Source organism: Chenopodium album, chromosome 6 (genome assembly GCF_948465745.1).
Source record: "Chenopodium album chromosome 6, dcCheAlbu1.1, whole genome shotgun sequence".
Classification (NCBI taxonomy): Eukaryota; Viridiplantae; Streptophyta; class Magnoliopsida; order Caryophyllales; family Amaranthaceae; genus Chenopodium; species Chenopodium album.
Window position 1 is genome coordinate 4,065,924 of NC_137839.1, and position 20,479 is coordinate 4,086,402.

Sequence of the window (20,479 nt, forward strand, 5' to 3'; positions counted from 1 at the left end):
CTTTTTACTATAACAAAGGAGATGATGATGGGTGATAGATCCAAAGCTATTTGATTAAATTTGCTACCCATTGTTTTTACTCTTTACTTTTTTTAGTTGTCCAACTTTTCTATGTCTTAAAATAGATTTTTTTTGGATAAGGTGTATATATGATAAGATTTTTAAGTAAAGTTATCTAAAAATTAGTTTGTGTTATTAATGATACGTATAAGGATTAAATATAATTTTTAAAATGGAATTAAGTTGGGAATTCATAACAAAAATCACGCGCAGATACGGTGTATTTAATGTTAATCTTTCCTCAATATTTTCCTTTTAAGATTCTTATACATTAAGGGCTATGTTTCTCATTTTTCTTATTATTAATTTTTTTTTATCATTTTTAAAGTTATCGATGGAGTAATTAATATCCTTGAATACAACTAATTCTAGCCCCATTTATATACATAAAGAATAAAAATATGGCTAGATTTCTCTCTAGAGTACAGTGGTAGGTAAAAGTTGTTATTGTTAAGCAGGTTGGTAGTAAGTTATTGAGCTAAAAAATAATGTTACTATACTGAGTAGATGTCTAATTTAGAGAAAAACGATATCCTACATACTTTACTATATTTCTTGTAAGCTAGCTTACATGTAATATTTCTTATAATTAATTGGATGCAACGAAATATAGGGTGCTTTGTAAACTTAACCTAAAAGTGAACAAAATCGAGGATTTATTGTTAAATTATACTATAGTCATAACTAAGGGCATGTTTTAATTTATTGAACTTATTAGAGCTGAACTGAGCTAAAATGAATATTTTATGAGAGAGGAAAATTAAGAGCTGAACTGAACTGAACTGAACTGATTAGAGCTGAACTGAACTGAACTGAAATTAAGTAAATGCGAACATGCCATAAGATCTTACAAATATTCAGGCCAAATAATTATTACTAAAAAAATAGAGTAAAATAATAAATTTAATAAAAAAAAATAAAGAGGCCAATATATATATATATATATATATATATATATATATATATATATATATATATATATATATATATATATATATATATATATATATATATATATATATATCACACTACCTCTAGCTTTCTATATATATATCACACTACCTCTAGCTCTTCAGTCTTCATCATTTTCCCTCGTTCAAAAGCTTTTATAGCACAAAAAATTAGTTAGCACACTAAATTAAATAATTAAGCTAGGTTTACGTGTAAAATAGAACTTATTACGTTTTACCCTTTTAGATAATCATAGTCAATCTTCTAGATTGTTCTAGATGGCCAAAGGTATTGATCAACAGTCTCTTGCAGAGTCCACAACTGACCAGAGGCTAGCCATGGCCAAACAATACTCTCATGGTATTTTATTATTTACTTTACTCTCATAGATTAATTCATGTTTAATTTAATTTAATTACGTATATCATTTTAAGAATTATATAGGTTTAAATGCCTAGTTCCAAACATAATATTTATTTATCAAAACTTATTTAAACTTAAATCAAGCTTATATGAATGAAATAGGAGGAGATGAGTTGAATAAAATAGGGCATAATTCTCAACTCGAACTCAATTAAGTTGGAGTCTTATTTAAATTGAATGTTTTTTTAAGTCTATACTAGCTTAGAACCCGTGTAATGCACGGTTTATATAAAATCTTTTATTTTCATCAAAATTATGATATAGTTTCTAAAGATGACATCATTGCATTTAAGCGGGAATTTTTTTATCAAGAGAGCGACACGTGGGCTGTGGTGACATCAGCATCTTCTGTTTTAGTAATAATTAATATATAATAGATTTCGTATGAACGTTAATGAAACTTAGAAGCACACTAGATTTTCATTTTTTGAATTTGTTATGGTAAAAAATTTTCATGTGATTTTCTAATCAAAGATCCAAATAAATAAACAAATTTTATACAGAGGGTGTTATAGCTGGAGCTAAGGCTGCTGTTATTGCCGGAGTTGTTACGGCCATACCAACTGTAAGTTTTTTTTCAAAAAAAAAAAAAATATTTTCGTTGTTGTTCATAAATCATAATACTCGTATATACTTAGCTAGGTTAATAGCATACTTTGATAAATCGATCATACTTCACACGTACGTAGTAATATTAATTTGACATTTCGATGTGCAATATGTCTTTACAGATAGCAAGCGCTAGAAAGTTGCCATGGGCAAGGGCCAACCTCAACTACACTGCTCAGGCTCTCATTATTTCAACCGGTACACATATGTAACTCATTTGTATACGTACATATGTCGTTCGTGTGGCCGTGTATATGCGTGTGCAACATGTGTATCAATTTTTTTTTTTTTTAAAGGTTAGGAGAATTCCCTTGTAAGTTGGGGGGAAATAAGGGATCCAACTTGCGTGGGGTGGGAATCGAACCCCTCTCACAGGGTGGAAGGAGGGCTTCCAACCACTAAGCCAACCTTGATTCTCATGTATATCAATTTGTTAGGCGTAACAGATACATGTAACGTTTTAGTTTTATACTCTTATGTGAAATGTTAATGAAGTTGCTAATATATTGAATTTGGTTGATGAATAATTACAGTGGCAGGAGCAGCGTACTTCATAGTAGCTGACAAAGCAGTTTTGAAATCAGCACGTCGCAACTCTATCAATAACAAAGATGCAGAGATCCACAGTTTTGGAGCTTAATTTTAATCAATTAGAAAAAAAAAAAAAAAAACTGTTATGTAGTACATGATCATTGTATTATAAGAATAAAAATCATCGTGAGTTCTTTTTTTCCTTTTCTTTTTAATTAGATTTATGTATTATGTATAATTCCCTCCTTCGTAACTTAAATTAAAGTCAGTTTGATGTTAAATTTGCACAATTATTAAGCATGTTGATATTGCTAAATGAGCCTAGAAAGCAGCCAAGCAGGCTAACTCAGGGATATGGAATTACGGAGTATTAGAATTTGGATAATACGATTATATACGGAGTATCAATTAATTTCGCCTATTAGCCGTTTATAATAAAATAAAAAATTGTTCATCAATATGGTAGTTGTTATTTTGTTAATATAACATGAGTACATGACATATTCATAAGATGAGGTGAGATATTAGGGAAAATTATACGAGTACAAGTATTATGCATGAAGCATGCAAACACGATGACGTAACGCCGTACCATAATATAAACCTATCAATCATGCATGTTCTGATCTGTAAATATAGTAAACCTATCAATCAAATTAAAAATCCTTTATTGGTTAATAATTTTCCTTAATTTTTTTGGGCAGGGCTAATAAAGTATGTATTTTCTACCTATGTTTATGCAATTATGCAAAGTATATATTCTCTTCCTACAACCTTCATTAAGCTTTTATCGGATCTTTTACCAAGACGGCTAGTTTGACAAAAGTATTTATCAAAACGGCTAATTATAAATTTTAATTCCCAAACTAGCTAATTCATTAACTTGAAAGGAGTTTATCTATTTCTTATTTTCTTTGATCCGATTTGGTTCACCTTTTTTTTTTTTTTTTTTTACTTAAAGATTTTTTTTAAGTTGAAAAATTTAAGCATAATACAAAACTACTAAGAACGTAAACCGTCGCAGACTCAAAGAACCCTAATTTCGATCAAAAATAAAATAAAAAAAAACAATTAAAAGCACTAATTTTTCATCTTGATAATATCAATCACAAAAATTTGGAATTTCAAATAGTATTGTTCTATCAAGTCTACCGCAAATTTATACGACGATAAGAGATTTTAAGGTATTGTTCATCTTTTTCATGTCTATTAATTGTATACTCTTTGTTAATGTCGGCTAGTAGGACTATTGTTTGTGTTTAATGTGTATGATGAATCAAACTTACATATATTTATTTCTATTTTTATGTGTTAAAAAAATAGCTGTTTTTTTTTTTATTTTTTTTATTTTGTTGATTGGAAGTTTGGATCATTTTTTTGAGTGGTTGTTTATGTTGTGTAACTTTTTAAAAAATTGAGAATTGCTGCATATATATTATGTTGGTTGTTATTGTTCTGTGTTCAAATTAATGGGATATTTTAAACTATGGCATTAGAATTTAAATAAAACCAAAATTAAAAAATAAAACTAAAAAAAATAAAAATATAAAATAAAATGAACTGAATGGTTCAAAGGAATATAAATAATAAATATATAATATCATTTCAAATCAATAAATTTAGCTAGTTTGGGAATTAAATTTTATAATTAGCCGTTTTGGTAAATACTTTTGTCAAATTAGCCATTTTGGTAAAAGATCCGCTTTTATCCATTGATTTAAATACTTGTTGGTTATCAAAATTCACTCAAGTTTTTAAAACAGATCTCCTAGTCTATATGTTCTCCAATCCATAAAAAAAAACCTATGTATCTCGGTTTTTATTTTATTTTTTCTTTAGATTTAGAATCTTTTTATAGTGCTTATACTATTATTAGGTAGGTATGCACAAGCTAAGACATATAAGGTTGAAATGCGTAAAATCTATACCTAATGTTTATTTAAGATCATTTTTTTAAACCCATACTTCCTATGTTCACAACTCCACAAGGTATGGGGTAGGGAGTAGGGTATTATATGATTCATATACGACATTACTGGCACTCCTTGATATTAAATAAAAAGAATTTATTTTAGTAGAACAACTTTTTTTTTTTTTTTTTTTTTTTTTTTTTTTTTATAATTTTAGTAGAACAACTTAACACAATGTATCAGTAATTTAGTTTTAAATTATACTATCCTTATAATTTCATTCCCAATTATAAACCCATCACACAAACTTCCATAAGAGAAAGTTTACAAATATTGAAAAAGCCTAAGAAAGAGGAATTAAGCGGAAAAAAATAACGGGTCTCATAAGAGACGCGTGTTGCAAGTTACGGAGGAGGATGGGAGGTGTGGCATAAGTGTACAATGCAGTGTGCAAAGCACATAAAATTAAAAAAGGAATGCTTTTTTATTGAAGTGTAAGGATTGTTTGTCACATCATTTATCCAAGACCCCGTTACTTAAAAAATATCCCAATCAACTGAGTACTGTCTCTGCAATGTGCCAGTATCCATTTTAATCGCATTGATTTTGTCGCCCTTTTGGATAAATTCAATCTAGGTATAAAAAATGGAAAAATACAAGTTGATATGCTAGATAAGTGAATTTTTGTTAATCTTATGACATTTAGATAAAAAATGGGAACATACAAGTTAATCAAAAACTGATCCGACCGATTATTTGATCTGAATCAAAAACTCGAATTTAGATTTCAACTCGTTTAGAATATAGATAAAATAATTTAGTATGATATAATTTAAAATAAATTTAATTAAAGAATAAGATAATATTTTCTAATATTTTACCCGGTTCACCCTTTGAGCTAAAGGGGATTTAAGAATCAGTTCTGAATGATTAGGTTTCATTCTCCTTTTAATTATTGTTGCGGCCTTGCGGGGGATCAAACATACGATCCTCCCTGCCAAATATAGCCCCAATCACCACTACACTAACCGCTAATTAGTTACAGAATAAGACATAACTATATACGAGCTGAGTATATGATCCTAAAAATACAAAGGTGTTGATAAAATGATAAGACCTAAGGAGATAAGAAGACTAGAACAGAGACAACTGTAAATTTGTACTCTAATAAGGATGAAGGCCTTCTTATCCCCTCCTTTTTCTTATTATTATCACACTATTGCAACCTTATTTTTTCATTCTAACAATTTAAACTGGTTTTTATTTATTTATGTGCTTTGTCTTTTATTATTCTTTAATATACTACTCACATTTAAGTAGGAGAACTATTAGCCTCTAATAATTTGAGTTTTCAATAACTCTAATAAATCCATTGATGTTAATTTGTGCTTAAATGATATCATACCATTTGAACACCAATAAAGAGTCAATTAGCTAAAATGTCGCCATATTAAAGAAAAAGAGAAGGTATGTAGACTATGTACTAAGATCCTGTTCTCTTCACCTTTTTTTTTTTTTTTTTTGAAAGAACTGTTCTCTTCACCTTAATTTTGCTGAACTGAAATTATTTTTACTGAACTGAAATTATTTTTGCTGAACTTAAATTATTTTTATAGAACTTAAATTAATTTTACTGAACTGAAATTATTTTTGTTGAACTGAAATTATTTTTTACTGATTTTCTATTATAATTTTTTTTAAAAAAAAAATGAATTTTACTGAACTGAACTTTTTTTTAGTGAACTGAAATTATTTTTACTGAACTGAAATTAATTTTACTGAACTGGACTTATTTTTACTGAATTGAAATTATTTTTACTTAATATTATTTTTTAAAGGTGAATTGAACAGGGCCATAAATGACTAATGATAATATATTAAGACTAGAATAGACCCTTATTGTAGACCCAACCTTCTAATGTACCATACAAATGTGATTATATCATACGAAATGGGATTATTTTATTACAAAAGTGATTATGTCATCTTGAAACTATTATGTAAATGTATCACTCAAGAAGTGAATTTATCATTATAAAAAGTATCAAATAGTAAATTACATCATTCAAAAGATGATTTTTAAATTTTATCATCCTAAAGATAATTATATAATCTCATTAAATGGTTTAATATGAGATCAAAATATGACTCACAAAAAGATAATTATATCATCTAAAAAAGTGATTATATCATCCAGAATGTGATTATATTATTTGAAAGTGTCAAATTTTGGGTCTACAATAATTTATTGTAGACCGGGTCCATACAAGACCAATTAATGATAATATTAATCAAAGGATATGCATTAATTTTAAAAATTACGTAAAGTGCAAGTGAGTTAACTTCATAAAACAAATGAAGCACTAAAAATTTTGTACACTACTCCAGTTTCCCATTCACTTGATAAGATGAACTTTTCAATTAAGTGAGTGATTTGGGATCGATGTTAATAGATTAATTTAATCACAAATTAACATGAAAGATCCTCAATTAAGGAGACAAAAAGGACAAAAGGAATCAACCGACTAAAAACAGAAACCTAAGTCAAGTAGAAAACAATGGGACTTAAAACCTTAGATTTCTCATAAAACCATCAAACCACCTAATTTGTGCACCACTTTACAACTACTTTACACTCTCTAAAGTTCTCTATAAATATAACATACAATTTCTTCACCATTTCAACTAACTCATCTTAAACCTTCAAATTTCACTTAATTATCATCATATTTTTGCTACCTACTTATATTTTGTACTCTTAATTATCGTACTATTTTTTTTCTATAAGAAAAAAATGGCTAAAAATATTGCAGAATCACCCCTAGAGAGGCCTGGCTTGGTTTCACTTGAACAAAGGCTAGCCATGGCTAAACGTTGTTCTCATGGTACTTAAATTTTTTTTTATTTGCTTTATTTATTTATATATATAGCTTACAATTTTCTGATAAAAGTGGTCACTGCCATAATATAAGTTTCATTTATAACTCACATTTTGGTCTGTCTGAACAAAAAAAAGAAAAAAAAAAAAAGAAAAAAGAAAAAAAAGAAAGTAATTAACCAAAATTTTACCTTATGAAAATATAATGCTTCTTCTTGAGATTTCATATGAGTGCAAATGTGCAATATAATAATTTAAGGAATATCTATACCATTCACTTATTGACTAAAAATAGAGGTCCTTATTTTATTTTTGTCATCTTAATTTATGCTTTAATTATATTGCTTAGAAACTTTGAATGCATTAGCTGATTAAGGACATTGTTTATTTTCTTCTTCTTGTATGACAGATGGTGTTGTAGCTGGAGCAAAGGCTGCTGTTGTTGCTGGAATTGCTGCAGCAGTCCCAACTGTAAGCTTTCTTAGCCTAATCTCTACCCGTAATCATTCTTATCAAATCGGTTTAGATTCCAATTTTATATATAAAACAGTGAGGTCTTCTATAAAACGAGTGTATAAGAAGGTCGTCGAGAAAACTTTGCTAATTCACCTGTATACACCCGTATTATACAAGAATTCGTGTTTGTGGGTTTCGAAATTTTAATGTTAACCTTAACTTGCAGATAGCAAGTGCAAGAAAGTTGGCTTGGGCTAAGGCCAATCTCAACCCCACTGCTCAGGCCCTCATAATTTCAACTGGTATATAACTTCACATTTTATTTAATTTTGGTCTCAAATTTTATCCCTAATTATTATTACTATTGTTTTCCTTTGAAAAATTCACTAATTTAACTTTAAAAATTTTATTGCAAATAATAGTGGCTGGAGCAGCATATTTCATAGTAGCTGATAAAACTGTGCTGAAGTCAGCTCGCAAAAACTCCTTCAATCAAGCAGGAATGCCAAACACTGGAGCATAAGATTTGAAGATGACACATGTTCTGGAGGCTGTCATTGATTATTGAAGATGACAGCGATGACGACGACAATGATAATGATGATGATGACGATAACATAGAATTTGATCTTAGTGTGAATCATATAATTACGTATTAAGAAGCAAATCTTGTACTGTATGAGTTAATCTTATGTAATGTATATGAATTAAAATAAAAATGTTTTTCTTTCAAAGTTATCTCCTTGCATCAGCTGATTACCTGCAGGATGATGCAGTTCTGCTAGCATTTCCTTGTTTTCTTACTAGTAGCAAGAGAAGTACTTCCTCCGTTTCTTTTTACTTGCAACACAGCCTTGTGGCACGTGTTTTGAGGTCGGGTTTATATAATGTAAACGGATAAATTATTCATTATAATTTTTACAAATGATACTTAACCCTATTCTAATCTTCGTATAAAAATTATATTGATAAAATCGCTCGTTTACCCTCACTAATTATCTCCTAAAACTGCGTGCTTAAAAGGTGTGTTGCAAGTAAAAGAAAACGGAGGAAGTAATATTTAACGGTAATAATTCCAATTTTTCGCGGTCTTTTTATACATGCCAACTTTCAATAATCCTTAATTCATATACAATCTCAAAATATATCAATGTTAACATAAATATTGACTCTAAAACAGTATTAACATGGGTTTATCTTGGAAAAAATGTATGTATATTGTATTCATGCTGCCATAGATTATGTTAAATACTTAAATATAGATTCACAAGTTTACAACTTTACATGAACAATTATGTATCATTACTTTACATGATCAATTAAATTTCATTCCCAGAAAAAAAAAATCTGGACTGATGTACAGGAATATCTATTCAGCTAGCATGATTTGTGCAAATAATTAAAATCCAGAGAGATGAAAATGGATAGGAGTATTTACCATTGATCCATACATGAACATTGGCCGCCTTTGAAATGATGGAAACGATTACGATCTCTTGCAATGATCTCCCTGTTAAAGATCTTTGATATGAGCTTAGTAGCTGAATGACAATTACCACATACCCTTAAGTTCTTAACAATCCTAATCGTTGTTCCCGGTTTTGTACTAATTAATCCATAAGCAATTGCTAGCCTTTCGCTATGATGACTTAATGCTCCTTCTTTCAAGTCCTCATCCATGTCATAGAGAACCTCAGATGTATCAGGGACATGCCCATTTAAGGCCAAGAGCCTATCTACTTCATCCACCATCTCATATATTGCGTTGCTCTGTGGGTGCAATTTATCTCTAACAAGAAACTCGTGAACAATGCTATCTATCTCAATTGATGTACATCCCGGAACTTTCTTCATTCCTAAGTCGTTTAATCTTGTTCTAACTCTAGCTACGTCATCCCATCTGCCTGCCATAGCATAGATATTTGAAAGCAGTACATAAGGCCCAGGGTTGTTAGGTTCCAGCTCGAATAGATGGTTGGCAACTTTTTCAGCCATTTCGACCTTCTTGTGAAGCTTACATGCTGCAAGGAGAGAACCCCATATAGCACCATCTGGCTCCATAGGCATTGTATCCATTAGGGCCTCTGCTTCATCGAACAATCCTGCTCTGCCAAGTAGATCGATCATGCAACCATAATGATGTACTTTTGGTGAAATCTTATAATCTTCAATCATAGCATTGAAATATTTCCGACCAAGATCTACCAAACCAGCTTGAGTACAAGCCGATAAAACACCCACAAATGTGATATCATCCGGTCTAAATCCTTCATGCACCACCCTCAAGAAAAGATCAAGGGCATGGTTTGCATCACCATGCATGGCTAGCCCGGATATCAATGCATTCCAAGAAGCGAGGCTTCTAGTTTCCATTCGATCAAATACCTGTTTGGCGGCCTCTATATCACCACATTTCGCATACATGTTAATCAGGCTGGTCAATAGAGCAGGGTTAGTTAAGTGGTTAAAGTTGCGGTTTATATAGGCATGAATCCATTTTCCATAATCAAGGGCACCTAAGTGAGCACAAGCCGGAAGAACACATAAGAAAGTCACATCATTCGGCACAACCTCAAGTTCTAACATTTCTCTGAAAAAACACAAAGCTTCTTTGTACAAGCTCCTATGAGTGTACCCACCAATCATCACATTCCATGAGATTAGGTTCTTTTGAGGTAATCCCTCAAACAAAGTCCATGCTGTTTCAAGATCGTCACACTTTGCATACATGTCAATGAGCGCATTTACAACCCGAAGCTTTGTTCCCAAGCCATTTTCTTCAACCCAAGACCTAACCCATTTCCCTAACTCAAGATTACCCGATTGAGCACAAGCGGACAGAACACTAAGGATTGTACTCTCATTAGGCACAACCTTTGCTCGTAACATCTCTTCGAAAAACACAATTGCCTCATCGAATCGACTGCTCTGTACATACCCAGCAATCATAGCATTCCATGACACAACATCCTTCACAGGAATTTCATCAAACAGCTTATGTGCATCCTCCAAACAACCCCTGGACACATACCCAGTAATAAGTGCAGTATATGAAACAGGATCTCTAAGAGGACTTTTATCAAACACTTGGCGTGCACAATCCAACTCCTCAATTTGAGCATACATATTGATCAATGCAGTATGTACAAAAACATCCGAATCGAGCCCGAGCTTCAACACATGCCCATGAACCTGTTTCCCTTCCTGGGTATTCCCCGATTTCGCACAAGACTTCAAAACAAAAGGAAAAGTATAAGAATTCGGTTCGGCACCCGAAACAAGCATACGAATGTACAAATCAAAAGCACCCATTGGAGCAGAACTCAAAGATTTCCCCCTAATCACAGTATTCCAAACCAGAGTATTGGGTTCATCCATCGATTCGAATATCGAAAGCGCATACGAGAGATCACCCGAAGGATTGACAGCACAGAATTCAATGAGCTTGCTAAGAGCAAATTGGGTATTGTGGAGGCCAGTTTTGATGATTTGGGAGTGGATTTGTTTTAGGGTTTGAATGTTGTTGCATTTGGAGAGGAGAGAGAGTGAGGGTTGAGATTGAAGGAGATTGTATGGAGGATCTGAATTTGGGAGAAAATGGAGTGGAGAAATTAGAGTTGAAGATGAAATTAGCATTGTCATTTTAATTGGGGTTTTTTTGTTTTTTGTTTGCTAAGAAATGAGGGTTTTTGTTTTTTGAAGTTTAGTTATTTCCGTTACCCGCCAAAAATAACGGTCCAACTTTTTTTTACCAAAAACAAACGGTCCATTATTATTTTAAATATAATTATAATTTGTGTGCATGATTATGATTTATCGACTTTTTCAAGTTAGGCTAGGCGATTCTTTTATAGTACATGAACAATTGAACATCATTTATGTCGACTTGGCCCATGCCTAACTCTAGCACACCTTTATTTAAGTTTTTCTTCTTCATGGCCATCTCCTTTTTCTTCATCATACTAGTTTAGAACTTAATGGCTCTATCTCTCACTCCTTTATTACCATGTCACATTGCTACCCTCATACTAACTTCACATAACTCCCTTTCTCATTATATTATCTCATTATGCCCCTGATTTTCTCATTTTTCTTTCTCTATCCGTCATTCAATTATATAACACTTCCCCGTCAAAAAAAAAATAAAATTATATAACACTTCATCCAAAGTTGAAGATATATATAATTTCTAAGAAAATTATAAATTAATAATTTTTTTAAAAAAACAAATAAATTAGTCATACACATATAATGACTTCCATAGTTTCACGAAATTATTATAATTAATTACAAATAGAATTTACCTATTCCATTTAATTTGATTTAATAACAATTTTTTTATGGAGGATAATATATACTTCGTTTATAAATTTGATGATAATAAATAAAGGTTGGTTTAAATTTTAATCAAAACAACAAACTCGACCAAAAAATAAAAGTTGGCAAAAAAAGTATACTTGTAATGAAGGCAGGTGTTTGATTCTTAACGTTGTTATTTTGATTAGGGCTATTTTGTGGTCTTCGATCACTTTATCTTGTGTGTAAAAATTCTAAATATCTTTATTTATAAGGTAACTATTTTTAAAATTTTGTACATGTCATATTTGTTCCTTGTTTTTTAATTGCTGGGCCCTCAAGAAGGACGATGACTAGGATGAAGAAGGTATCAATTATAAGACTGAAAAACATGGAAAAGCTAGGGTAGATGAAGAGAATAGTAGTACATACAAATGGGGTAAAGCGAATACTAAGACTCAAATGGGAGAAGAAAGGCGATGGAGCGAATACTAGGACTAGTTTGAAAGGAAGAAAATGACGGTGGAAATAAAGAGAGGACGAATATATATAAGAGAGAGTACGTAGGGCAAGAGAAACGAATAACAAGACTTAGCTCAACTCACATACACTACAAGAAAAGGTAGTAAAAAAAAAGGTCATGTTGAGAGTATTATATGATATTTTGGATCAAATTTTGTTCATATGTGTCGTTTGTGCTCACTATACACTTGGAAAAGAAATTAAGATGTATTATATTCCACTGTGTTAAAACTTCTTACTATCATATTTATATGTTTCCATAAGAGATAATAAGTACACCAATTTTATTGGTTAATGAGTACCTATAAACATGTTCATCATATATATAGAGCCACATAATTTTGAGTTTGTTAGGAGGATTTCATTTCCGGAAAAAGTGAAGTGGGGAGATTAGAGGTAAAGATGAAATGAGCATTACTCCGTACCATTTTATTTGTTTTTGATCATATCTTGGTTTGCAATTATATATACGAGGATTTATGTATCTTTTTTAACTACAATTATAAGGATACCCGCCAAAACTAACAATTCAACTTTGTCAAGTGTAATTTCATCAATTAATAGGGCAATAACTTGTTTTATTAATCCCCCCCCCCTATACAACAAGTAAATCATAAAAAAAAAAAAAAAAAAAAAAAAGGTTTTAGTAAGAAAAAAATTGTTGTGATTAGTTAAAGAAAGGATTTTTGGTGAAAACACTTTCTTATTTTCTTCCAAAATTGTAAAATAGTGCATTAATTAACTTGACAATTGTATTAACACTTGTGGTCAATTTTAGTTTGTCACTCCCACATTCCTCATTTAAGTTTTCCTTCTTCTTATTAGTTCTCCATCCCTTCAAATTATTTCCACTTACTAGCTCCACGTATCCCCTCCTTAATCACTACCCTCATTCTAACTCTTGTTAAATCATTTGTTAAAATTCCAAATAATTAAAAAAAAAAATTAGAAAAAAAATTAAATAAATTAGTCAATTCAAATACAATTAATTTCATGTAATTATTCACGAAAAAGATTCACTATGCCTATTATTTTAAATCTGTTTTAGTGGTTTTAGTCTCAACGTTTAGCAAAACAAAAATTAATATCAATGCTTATGAAAAGAAAACTTAGGTTCAATTCATCCCAAAAACAAGAGATAAACTAAAAATAAATGAAAAAAAAAACCTAGCAAAGATGTATTAATCAACAATGAGGCTTAAATCAGCCAAAAAACAAAGCTAGCAAAGATGTATACTTGCTATCTAAGGTGTTTGATTCTCAAATATATTCTTTAATTTAGGGTTGATATAATGGATGGCCTTTTGATGGTTTCATCTTGTTAGAATCTCAAGACCATCTTTATCTAAAAGGTAATTCCTATTTTAAATTTACACATGTCTTATTTGTCACTTGCTTGTTGTTGGGCCCTCGAGGGTAGAGGGCTAAGTGTGGATCAATATTGAGAAACATGAAATATGTAGAAGAGAAACTTGTCCATATGTGATATAATACCAGGACTATAAAGGAAGAACAATGGTAGCCGAAAAATAAAAGAACAATTCATGCCGCAAAATAAAAAAAGAGGATAAAAGGTCAACTTGAAGAGTCTATATATATATATATATATATATATATATAAAAGAAGAAGAAGAAGAAAGGATAAAAGGTCAACTTGAAGAGTCTATATAACATCTTAGACCATATCTCATTGATAGATATATGTTTTCCCTCACTAGTCACTGTATATAATTTTTTTTTTTTTAAAAAAAAAAAAAAAACAATTAAGTGTGTAAAATCCATTTTACAAGTTCAAGGAAGTTTAATTTTTTTTTTTTTTTTGACACCAAAGGAGGTTTAATTTTAAAACCATATAACAACTTAGCTTTATAAGTGTTTAACTTTGAAAATTTTACAATATTCGTTTGATATATGACTACCGTAATGTTTTAATGATTATACAGTGCATAATTGACATATTTTTTCAAAGTAATTAATTATATTACTTTATTAATGGTACTAAATATTATTAATATATTTTTATTTATCTAATTTTTAGTTTCATTTATCTAATTTTTATACTTATTTTATAGTTTCTTAAAAAATATTTATTTTATGTTGGATTAATTTTTTTAAAATTTATATATACATTGTAGATATTATAAGACCAATTATGGCCATTTTATATCGTGAAAAAATGAACCGATCATGTTATATATCATTAAGATAATATGATACTTTCGTTAAAAAAAAAAGGTAGTTTAGTCATTTTTCAAATGACCGCTGTAAAATCAGCCGTCATATGTTGTATGGAAGTGTTAACTTGAGAATTATAGTTGTCCACAATGAGAATCCCATAGTATGTTATGAGCTAGCCTTTACTCGTATAATGTAATTTACGGAGTAGAATGTTAGTAAAAAATGTATGAACATCTCTTTTTACTATTGTATTTCAAATTGATTGCAACACTTCTATATTAAGAAAAAACTATTAATAAAACTTCAAACCTCTAACTACTCCGATTATTAAATTCAATACATATGAAACACATGTTTGTGGTCCGATCCAAACCAAGAAATAAAGAGTGTTGTTGAAATTTGTACCAAGTAATAAGGGCCTGTTCATATTTACTTATTTTCAGTTCAGTTCAGTTCAGTTCAGCTCCAATCAGTTTAGTTCAGTTCAGTTCAGTTCAGTTCAGCTCTAATCAGTTCAGTTCAGTTCAGTTCAGCTCTTAATTTCCCTCTCTCATAAAATATTCATTTCAGCTTAGTTCAGTTCAGTTCAGTTCCAATCAGTTCAGTTCAATTTAGTTCAGTTCAGTTCAGCTCCAATCAGTTCAGTTCAGTTCAGTTCAGCTCAGTTCAGTAAATATGAATAGACCCTAATGGTGTGCAAGCATTATATTGAAAAACTAGTTTATTAAACCAAGTTTGTCAAATACATTCTTAATATTCATAAAAATCCATGAAATTGCACTTTCATATGATATTAAAGATACATTATTCTATGTCCACAATAGGATAAATTCTTTTTTTCCCATGATATTATTGAGAAAAGTAATTAGAAACTAAACTCTAAGGGTTCGTTTGGCATTGCTGTGGTTTTCTGTTTTTTAGTTTTTTGTTTTTTAAAAATATATTATATATGTCACATAATGAATCAAAAATTATTTAGACTTATTAAAATCATGATAATTTTGAAAACTGACAACAAAAAAGTGGAAACACCTTTATCTTGTTTCCTGTTTTTGGTTTTTAGTTTTCAAAAAAACAGGAAACTAAAAACAAAAAATGATGTCAAACAAGCCCTAATTAATTTTGTTTCCAATCATTTTGCCTAAAGAAAATTTATTCTCCACTCTTTTATTTCCAAGTGATAAATTGCATGAGAACTAAATATTATTATTCCTTTGGCCAGAATTTTTTTGGAAAGCCAGCATATTGTAGAATTCTTCTTCTTAAGGGTCGTTATGTTATGAAGTAATTTTAGTTTTATTTTATTTTATTTTTATAAATTTTCGCGCTATTGGGAGACATAATATGAGTCACAAGATACTTTTATAAACTAAATTGAAATACTTTCCAATAAAATGCTCCCCAGAATCCTAAAAAAATTGTGATAATATTTTGATAGTAATTTGACACAATTTTGACCTAAATATTTTCCTGTTCCATTATTCGTCGACGAGTAATAAAAAAGAGAATGAAATCTAAGATATAATTTGACCCACCAGTTATATATATATATATCTTAGCTTTGAGGGCAAAGCATCAGATTCTGAAATGAATTATTGTTCAATTTATTCATGAGTTTCTGATTCTTAAAGTGTATATAAATTATTGCTACATGGAATAGACGAAAGAGATGATAATTGCCTTTGAAAGTGAATCTAGGGATTCCTTGAATCTTTCTGTTGAGGATAAATAATAATGGTGGTCCATTATTATTATAGTTAGCCATCTTTTTAAGCTAGACTAGATTGATCTATTTCACTTCATTGAATTAGATCACATGTTATAGTCATTAATATTCACGTGTTCTTCAATTCATCAAGTCTGACAATCCACGTACTGTTGATTGTTTGCTGGTTCACTTCGCTTGTTTGATAAAGTATTGACTGTTTAAAAAATAGTTACACAAGTTTCTACCTAAAAGTTAAAAATGGAACCCATTTTGCACTATATTACCGACTCTCTTTTACTTGTTAAAGTGAGTGAAAAGACAAAAAAAAACTACAGAGTGAGTATATAAAATCAACTCATAGCAATTTTCAAGGGAAATAACGAACGTTTTAGTGTTTTTTGTTTTTATTTTCTTGTACTTGGACTTGCTCGTCATTCGAAAAAAAAAAAAAAAAAAAGCGAAATAACCGACTTTATTTCATGCAATACTCAAAGCCAGCAACCAATTATTTCAAGCATATTGCCTAAAAGGTCATTTAACAAATTATGCTTAATGCTTTGGTTATCTAATCGAGCACAAATTATTTTTATTAAATCAAAAACCAATTTATAATTGGCAAGAATCCAGGCCAATTATTGAGCAAATTCATATATAGTCTTATTGCTATGCATGCAGCATGCGTACATGCACAAGTTCAAAATTTAACATATTCAAGAACAGCCAAATAAATGTCTAACCTTAAGAAATGTTTTGATGATTAAATTAGCATGCGTCGTAATGAAGAATTTGAAGGTGATTTATGTACATCTCATTGTTGTTCCATGATAAAGAGCTCGGATTGGAAAGTTCATGAGATCCATGTGTACATAGGAAGGCAACCGTGCAACATACTAGCTTGCTAATTAAGACGTAAATCAATACTCTATAGTGTGACTTTTCCTCGCCTAGTCCCTCCTTACAACGTTTGATTTTGTTATAATTATTTAGTTATTTAGTTTTTTATTTGGACTTGTTCCTCATTTGAATAAATAAATAAAAATTTGTGCATTGTCATTAAACATGAACGACTGATGGTAGCATATCACAAATGAGAATTTGTAGTGAGTGCATGTATATATGCAAAAACGTCATCATAAATTGCATGTTTGATACTTCATCAGTCTCTTTAAAATTCAGCAAAATATAACTTTAATGAAGAACTTTAATCATTATTATTTTTATTTGTCTAATATGGAGTAGTCAAATAATAAAAAGTTGATAAGAAAAAAAAATTATAACATGAATAATCAGTACTAATCATACAAATTTTTAATAACATTTATTTTTTCCATTTATATATATAAAGTACCAAAAACTAACTCAATGAAGTCATGAAGATCAAACTACATACTTCGTATATGCAAGATCAAACTATATACTCGTAAACTCGATTAATGGAAGAATCTGGCTCAGGTTAGCAAGGTTAGGGTGGTGATGCATGTGGAAAACCTAGGGTATTAATGCTGAATAATTATGTAATAATGTAGGTAATCAAGTAATCACGGCATATTATTAATGATGTTACATGAAATCTTCAATATCAATTTTGGTCAGTATCTTTGAAGAACAATTGTTGTGTTACCCATGTAGAATCTAGAATATTGATTCTCGAATATTGCAATGTTTATCGTTGAAAAGTTTGTTAAAGACATCTAGAAACATACACATGTCAGAAAAAACTTCATAGAATATGAGAAACATAGACGTACTAAATACATAGGATATATATATATATAAATACTTCGTATTTTATAATTCTGCAAGTCAAATTACAAGCTAGTCTCCAAGAGCTTTATATAGCTTCATTACAGACAGGGACTAAGCACTTCCTAGTTAGTGCTAGTTTGATTACATTATCGATGATATTAAGACTCATAAACGACGATAAGGAAGCAGATTTGTGGTAGTTCTGTTAGTACATTCCTCCTGCAATTACAAAATGTGTCGTTTAACAAACCGCAAACATAAGAAGTAATAGGCTTGTTTCTGATATATATAGCTAGACAAAGAGGAAGATTTCTCACCAAAATTTCTCGGTGTCTTGCAGCTGAAGCATTCCATCCTGCAGGCATAATTGTGCATCCCACATCCTGGTCTGTAAATCCAAAATGACATAAATACACAGATTAACAGATGTTTATATATGCACCAATTACAGTGGTAAAATGATATTTCCATACAATGCCGTAAATAGGCAGACTAACAAATGTATAATTAGGCAGTAGAACGGAGAATTTACCCAGTGCAAATCCAGTCACCAGATTTCCATCCAGGAGGGGTAGCCTCCGAACCATACCCTGCACCGGAGGACATGACATTGCTAGCTCCACAGCATCCACGAGCACATTCAGGTTTCTGCACGCCGCACCTGTAGCAGGTCGTCCTGCTAGCATAGTTGTGGGCCCCACAGTTCATAGACTGGCAGTACCAGTCCCCTGCCAACACTTGTGTCCTGTTGGTGGCGGTGTTGTGTCCATATGCTGAGGCATCATCCTGCCCACCATACTTAGAAAATCCACAGCTTTGGCATATCTCTCGCTTCTTGAAGTTAATGTATTGGCATGCTCCACACATCCAGTCCCCTCCCCAGCTCATCTCTTTCCCTAAGAACACCCCCACCCCAAAAAGAAAAGCAATATTTGTTAGAAACAGAACATTAATATAAATTTTAGTTGTCATTATTAGGCAAAACTTTGCAACATTAGTGTTCTGTCATTCCTCTTTAAAAACAAACAATGTTCTATTAGCAGGTCATGCCGTCATGATTCATAGTCTCTGAAGATTACCTGGGATAATTAAGGAATATGAAATGGTTGAGAAGAAGGTACTTTCAATGAAAGAGATATATGAAGATGGAACTTGAAATGAATTTAGTTCAGTAAACAATGATGCCCTTTTATAACAAAATTTACGCTTCCTGTGTACGGACATGAATGTTAACATCATCTTCATTGTTCCCTCTATCTTTTTCATGCAGTCACCTTAAAAACGGGATTCCGCAAGTTGACAATTACAAACAGAACCCTATAAAATGTAAGGCTTTAACTGATATACAACTAACGACATAATCTGTTATCATATATGTTAGCAGTTAGCAGAAAGTCAGAAACTTGTGAAGTGAACAGAAAAATTGACCCCTCTGACGTAATGGGATTCCAAAAGTAGAAATTACACACAGAACCACATTTATTTTCCTGTTATAAGTTCAAATTATATACAATAAACTAAAGCATATCTGTAATCATATATGTTAGCAATCAACATAAACTCAAGAAGTGATCAGCAAAATTGACCTTTTATCTTTTCTGATTCCCTCTTGCACTATAAAGTTCTTTATGTTCTTATTCTCTTCAATCATCAAATATCCTTCTAGCAAAGGTGTTATTAGGGGATGATGTTATTTGAAAGGGGACAGCTTTCACTTGGAGCTTAAAACTTTCAATCCTCTCATGTGAAAGGATGTATGAATCTGATGCACACGACATCAACGCAAAATGTGGGACTTCCACTCCTATTTGTTTGTCTTTCAAGCAGGTTTCATCATATAGCCCCAGTGAAATCATCAGGTTTATATGGTATGAAAAAAGTGCCATAGAATAAGGGGGGAAATATTAAAAAGAAGATTGTAAATCTATGGAAACAGTACTTCCATCTCATGCACATCCTGAGCAAATAAGAAACGAAATGCAAGAAAAGAAAACAAAAATCCTCAGTTTTCTTAAGTTTGGATTCCCTAAGTGCATTAATTCAAGAGAACTCATATCAATTGTGGATGCTGTCTTACATTCCTGAGAGTGTAAATCTGACATGGCTTTCCCACCTAATACGAGGGCTACACCTGTAAAACTTAAAAGTAATAACAGAACAAAGGCTTATAACTTTTTTGATATTATCTATGAGTATGATTGATAAAAATCC

General features: G+C 30.8%; 3 protein-coding genes and 1 pseudogene across 3 annotated transcripts; 2 read left to right on the plus strand and 2 right to left on the minus strand.

Annotated features, from left to right (window-relative positions):
* Nucleotides 1–1,268: 1,268 nt before the first annotated feature.
* Nucleotides 1,269–2,683, plus strand: LOC145636529 (early nodulin-93-like). The gene is made up of 4 exons (XM_081688114.1): nt 1,269–1,371; nt 1,938–1,999; nt 2,166–2,241; nt 2,577–2,683. The coding sequence occupies exons 1-4, from the start codon at nt 1,290–1,292 to the stop codon at nt 2,681–2,683; spliced, it is 327 nt and encodes a 108-aa protein (XP_081544240.1). The 5' UTR covers nt 1,269–1,289.
* A 4,429-nt stretch (nt 2,684–7,112) lies between these two features.
* On the plus strand, nt 7,113–8,556 carry LOC145634326 (early nodulin-93-like). The gene is made up of 4 exons (XM_081685749.1): nt 7,113–7,369; nt 7,772–7,833; nt 8,045–8,120; nt 8,241–8,556. The coding sequence occupies exons 1-4, from the start codon at nt 7,279–7,281 to the stop codon at nt 8,339–8,341; spliced, it is 330 nt and encodes a 109-aa protein (XP_081541875.1). The 5' UTR covers nt 7,113–7,278; the 3' UTR covers nt 8,342–8,556.
* Nucleotides 8,557–9,201: 645 nt separating this feature from the next.
* Nucleotides 9,202–11,460, minus strand: LOC145634327 (pentatricopeptide repeat-containing protein At1g08070, chloroplastic pseudogene; annotated as a pseudogene).
* A 6,828-nt stretch (nt 11,461–18,288) lies between these two features.
* Nucleotides 18,289–19,656, minus strand: LOC145634329 (uncharacterized). The gene is made up of 4 exons (XM_081685750.1): nt 19,348–19,656; nt 18,801–19,164; nt 18,586–18,656; nt 18,289–18,487 (listed from the first exon to the last, which is right to left on the minus strand). Exons 1-4 carry the CDS (start codon nt 19,532–19,534, stop codon nt 18,474–18,476), a joined length of 636 nt encoding a protein of 211 aa, XP_081541876.1. The 5' UTR covers nt 19,535–19,656; the 3' UTR covers nt 18,289–18,473.
* Between the last annotated feature and the right edge of the window lie 823 nt (nt 19,657–20,479).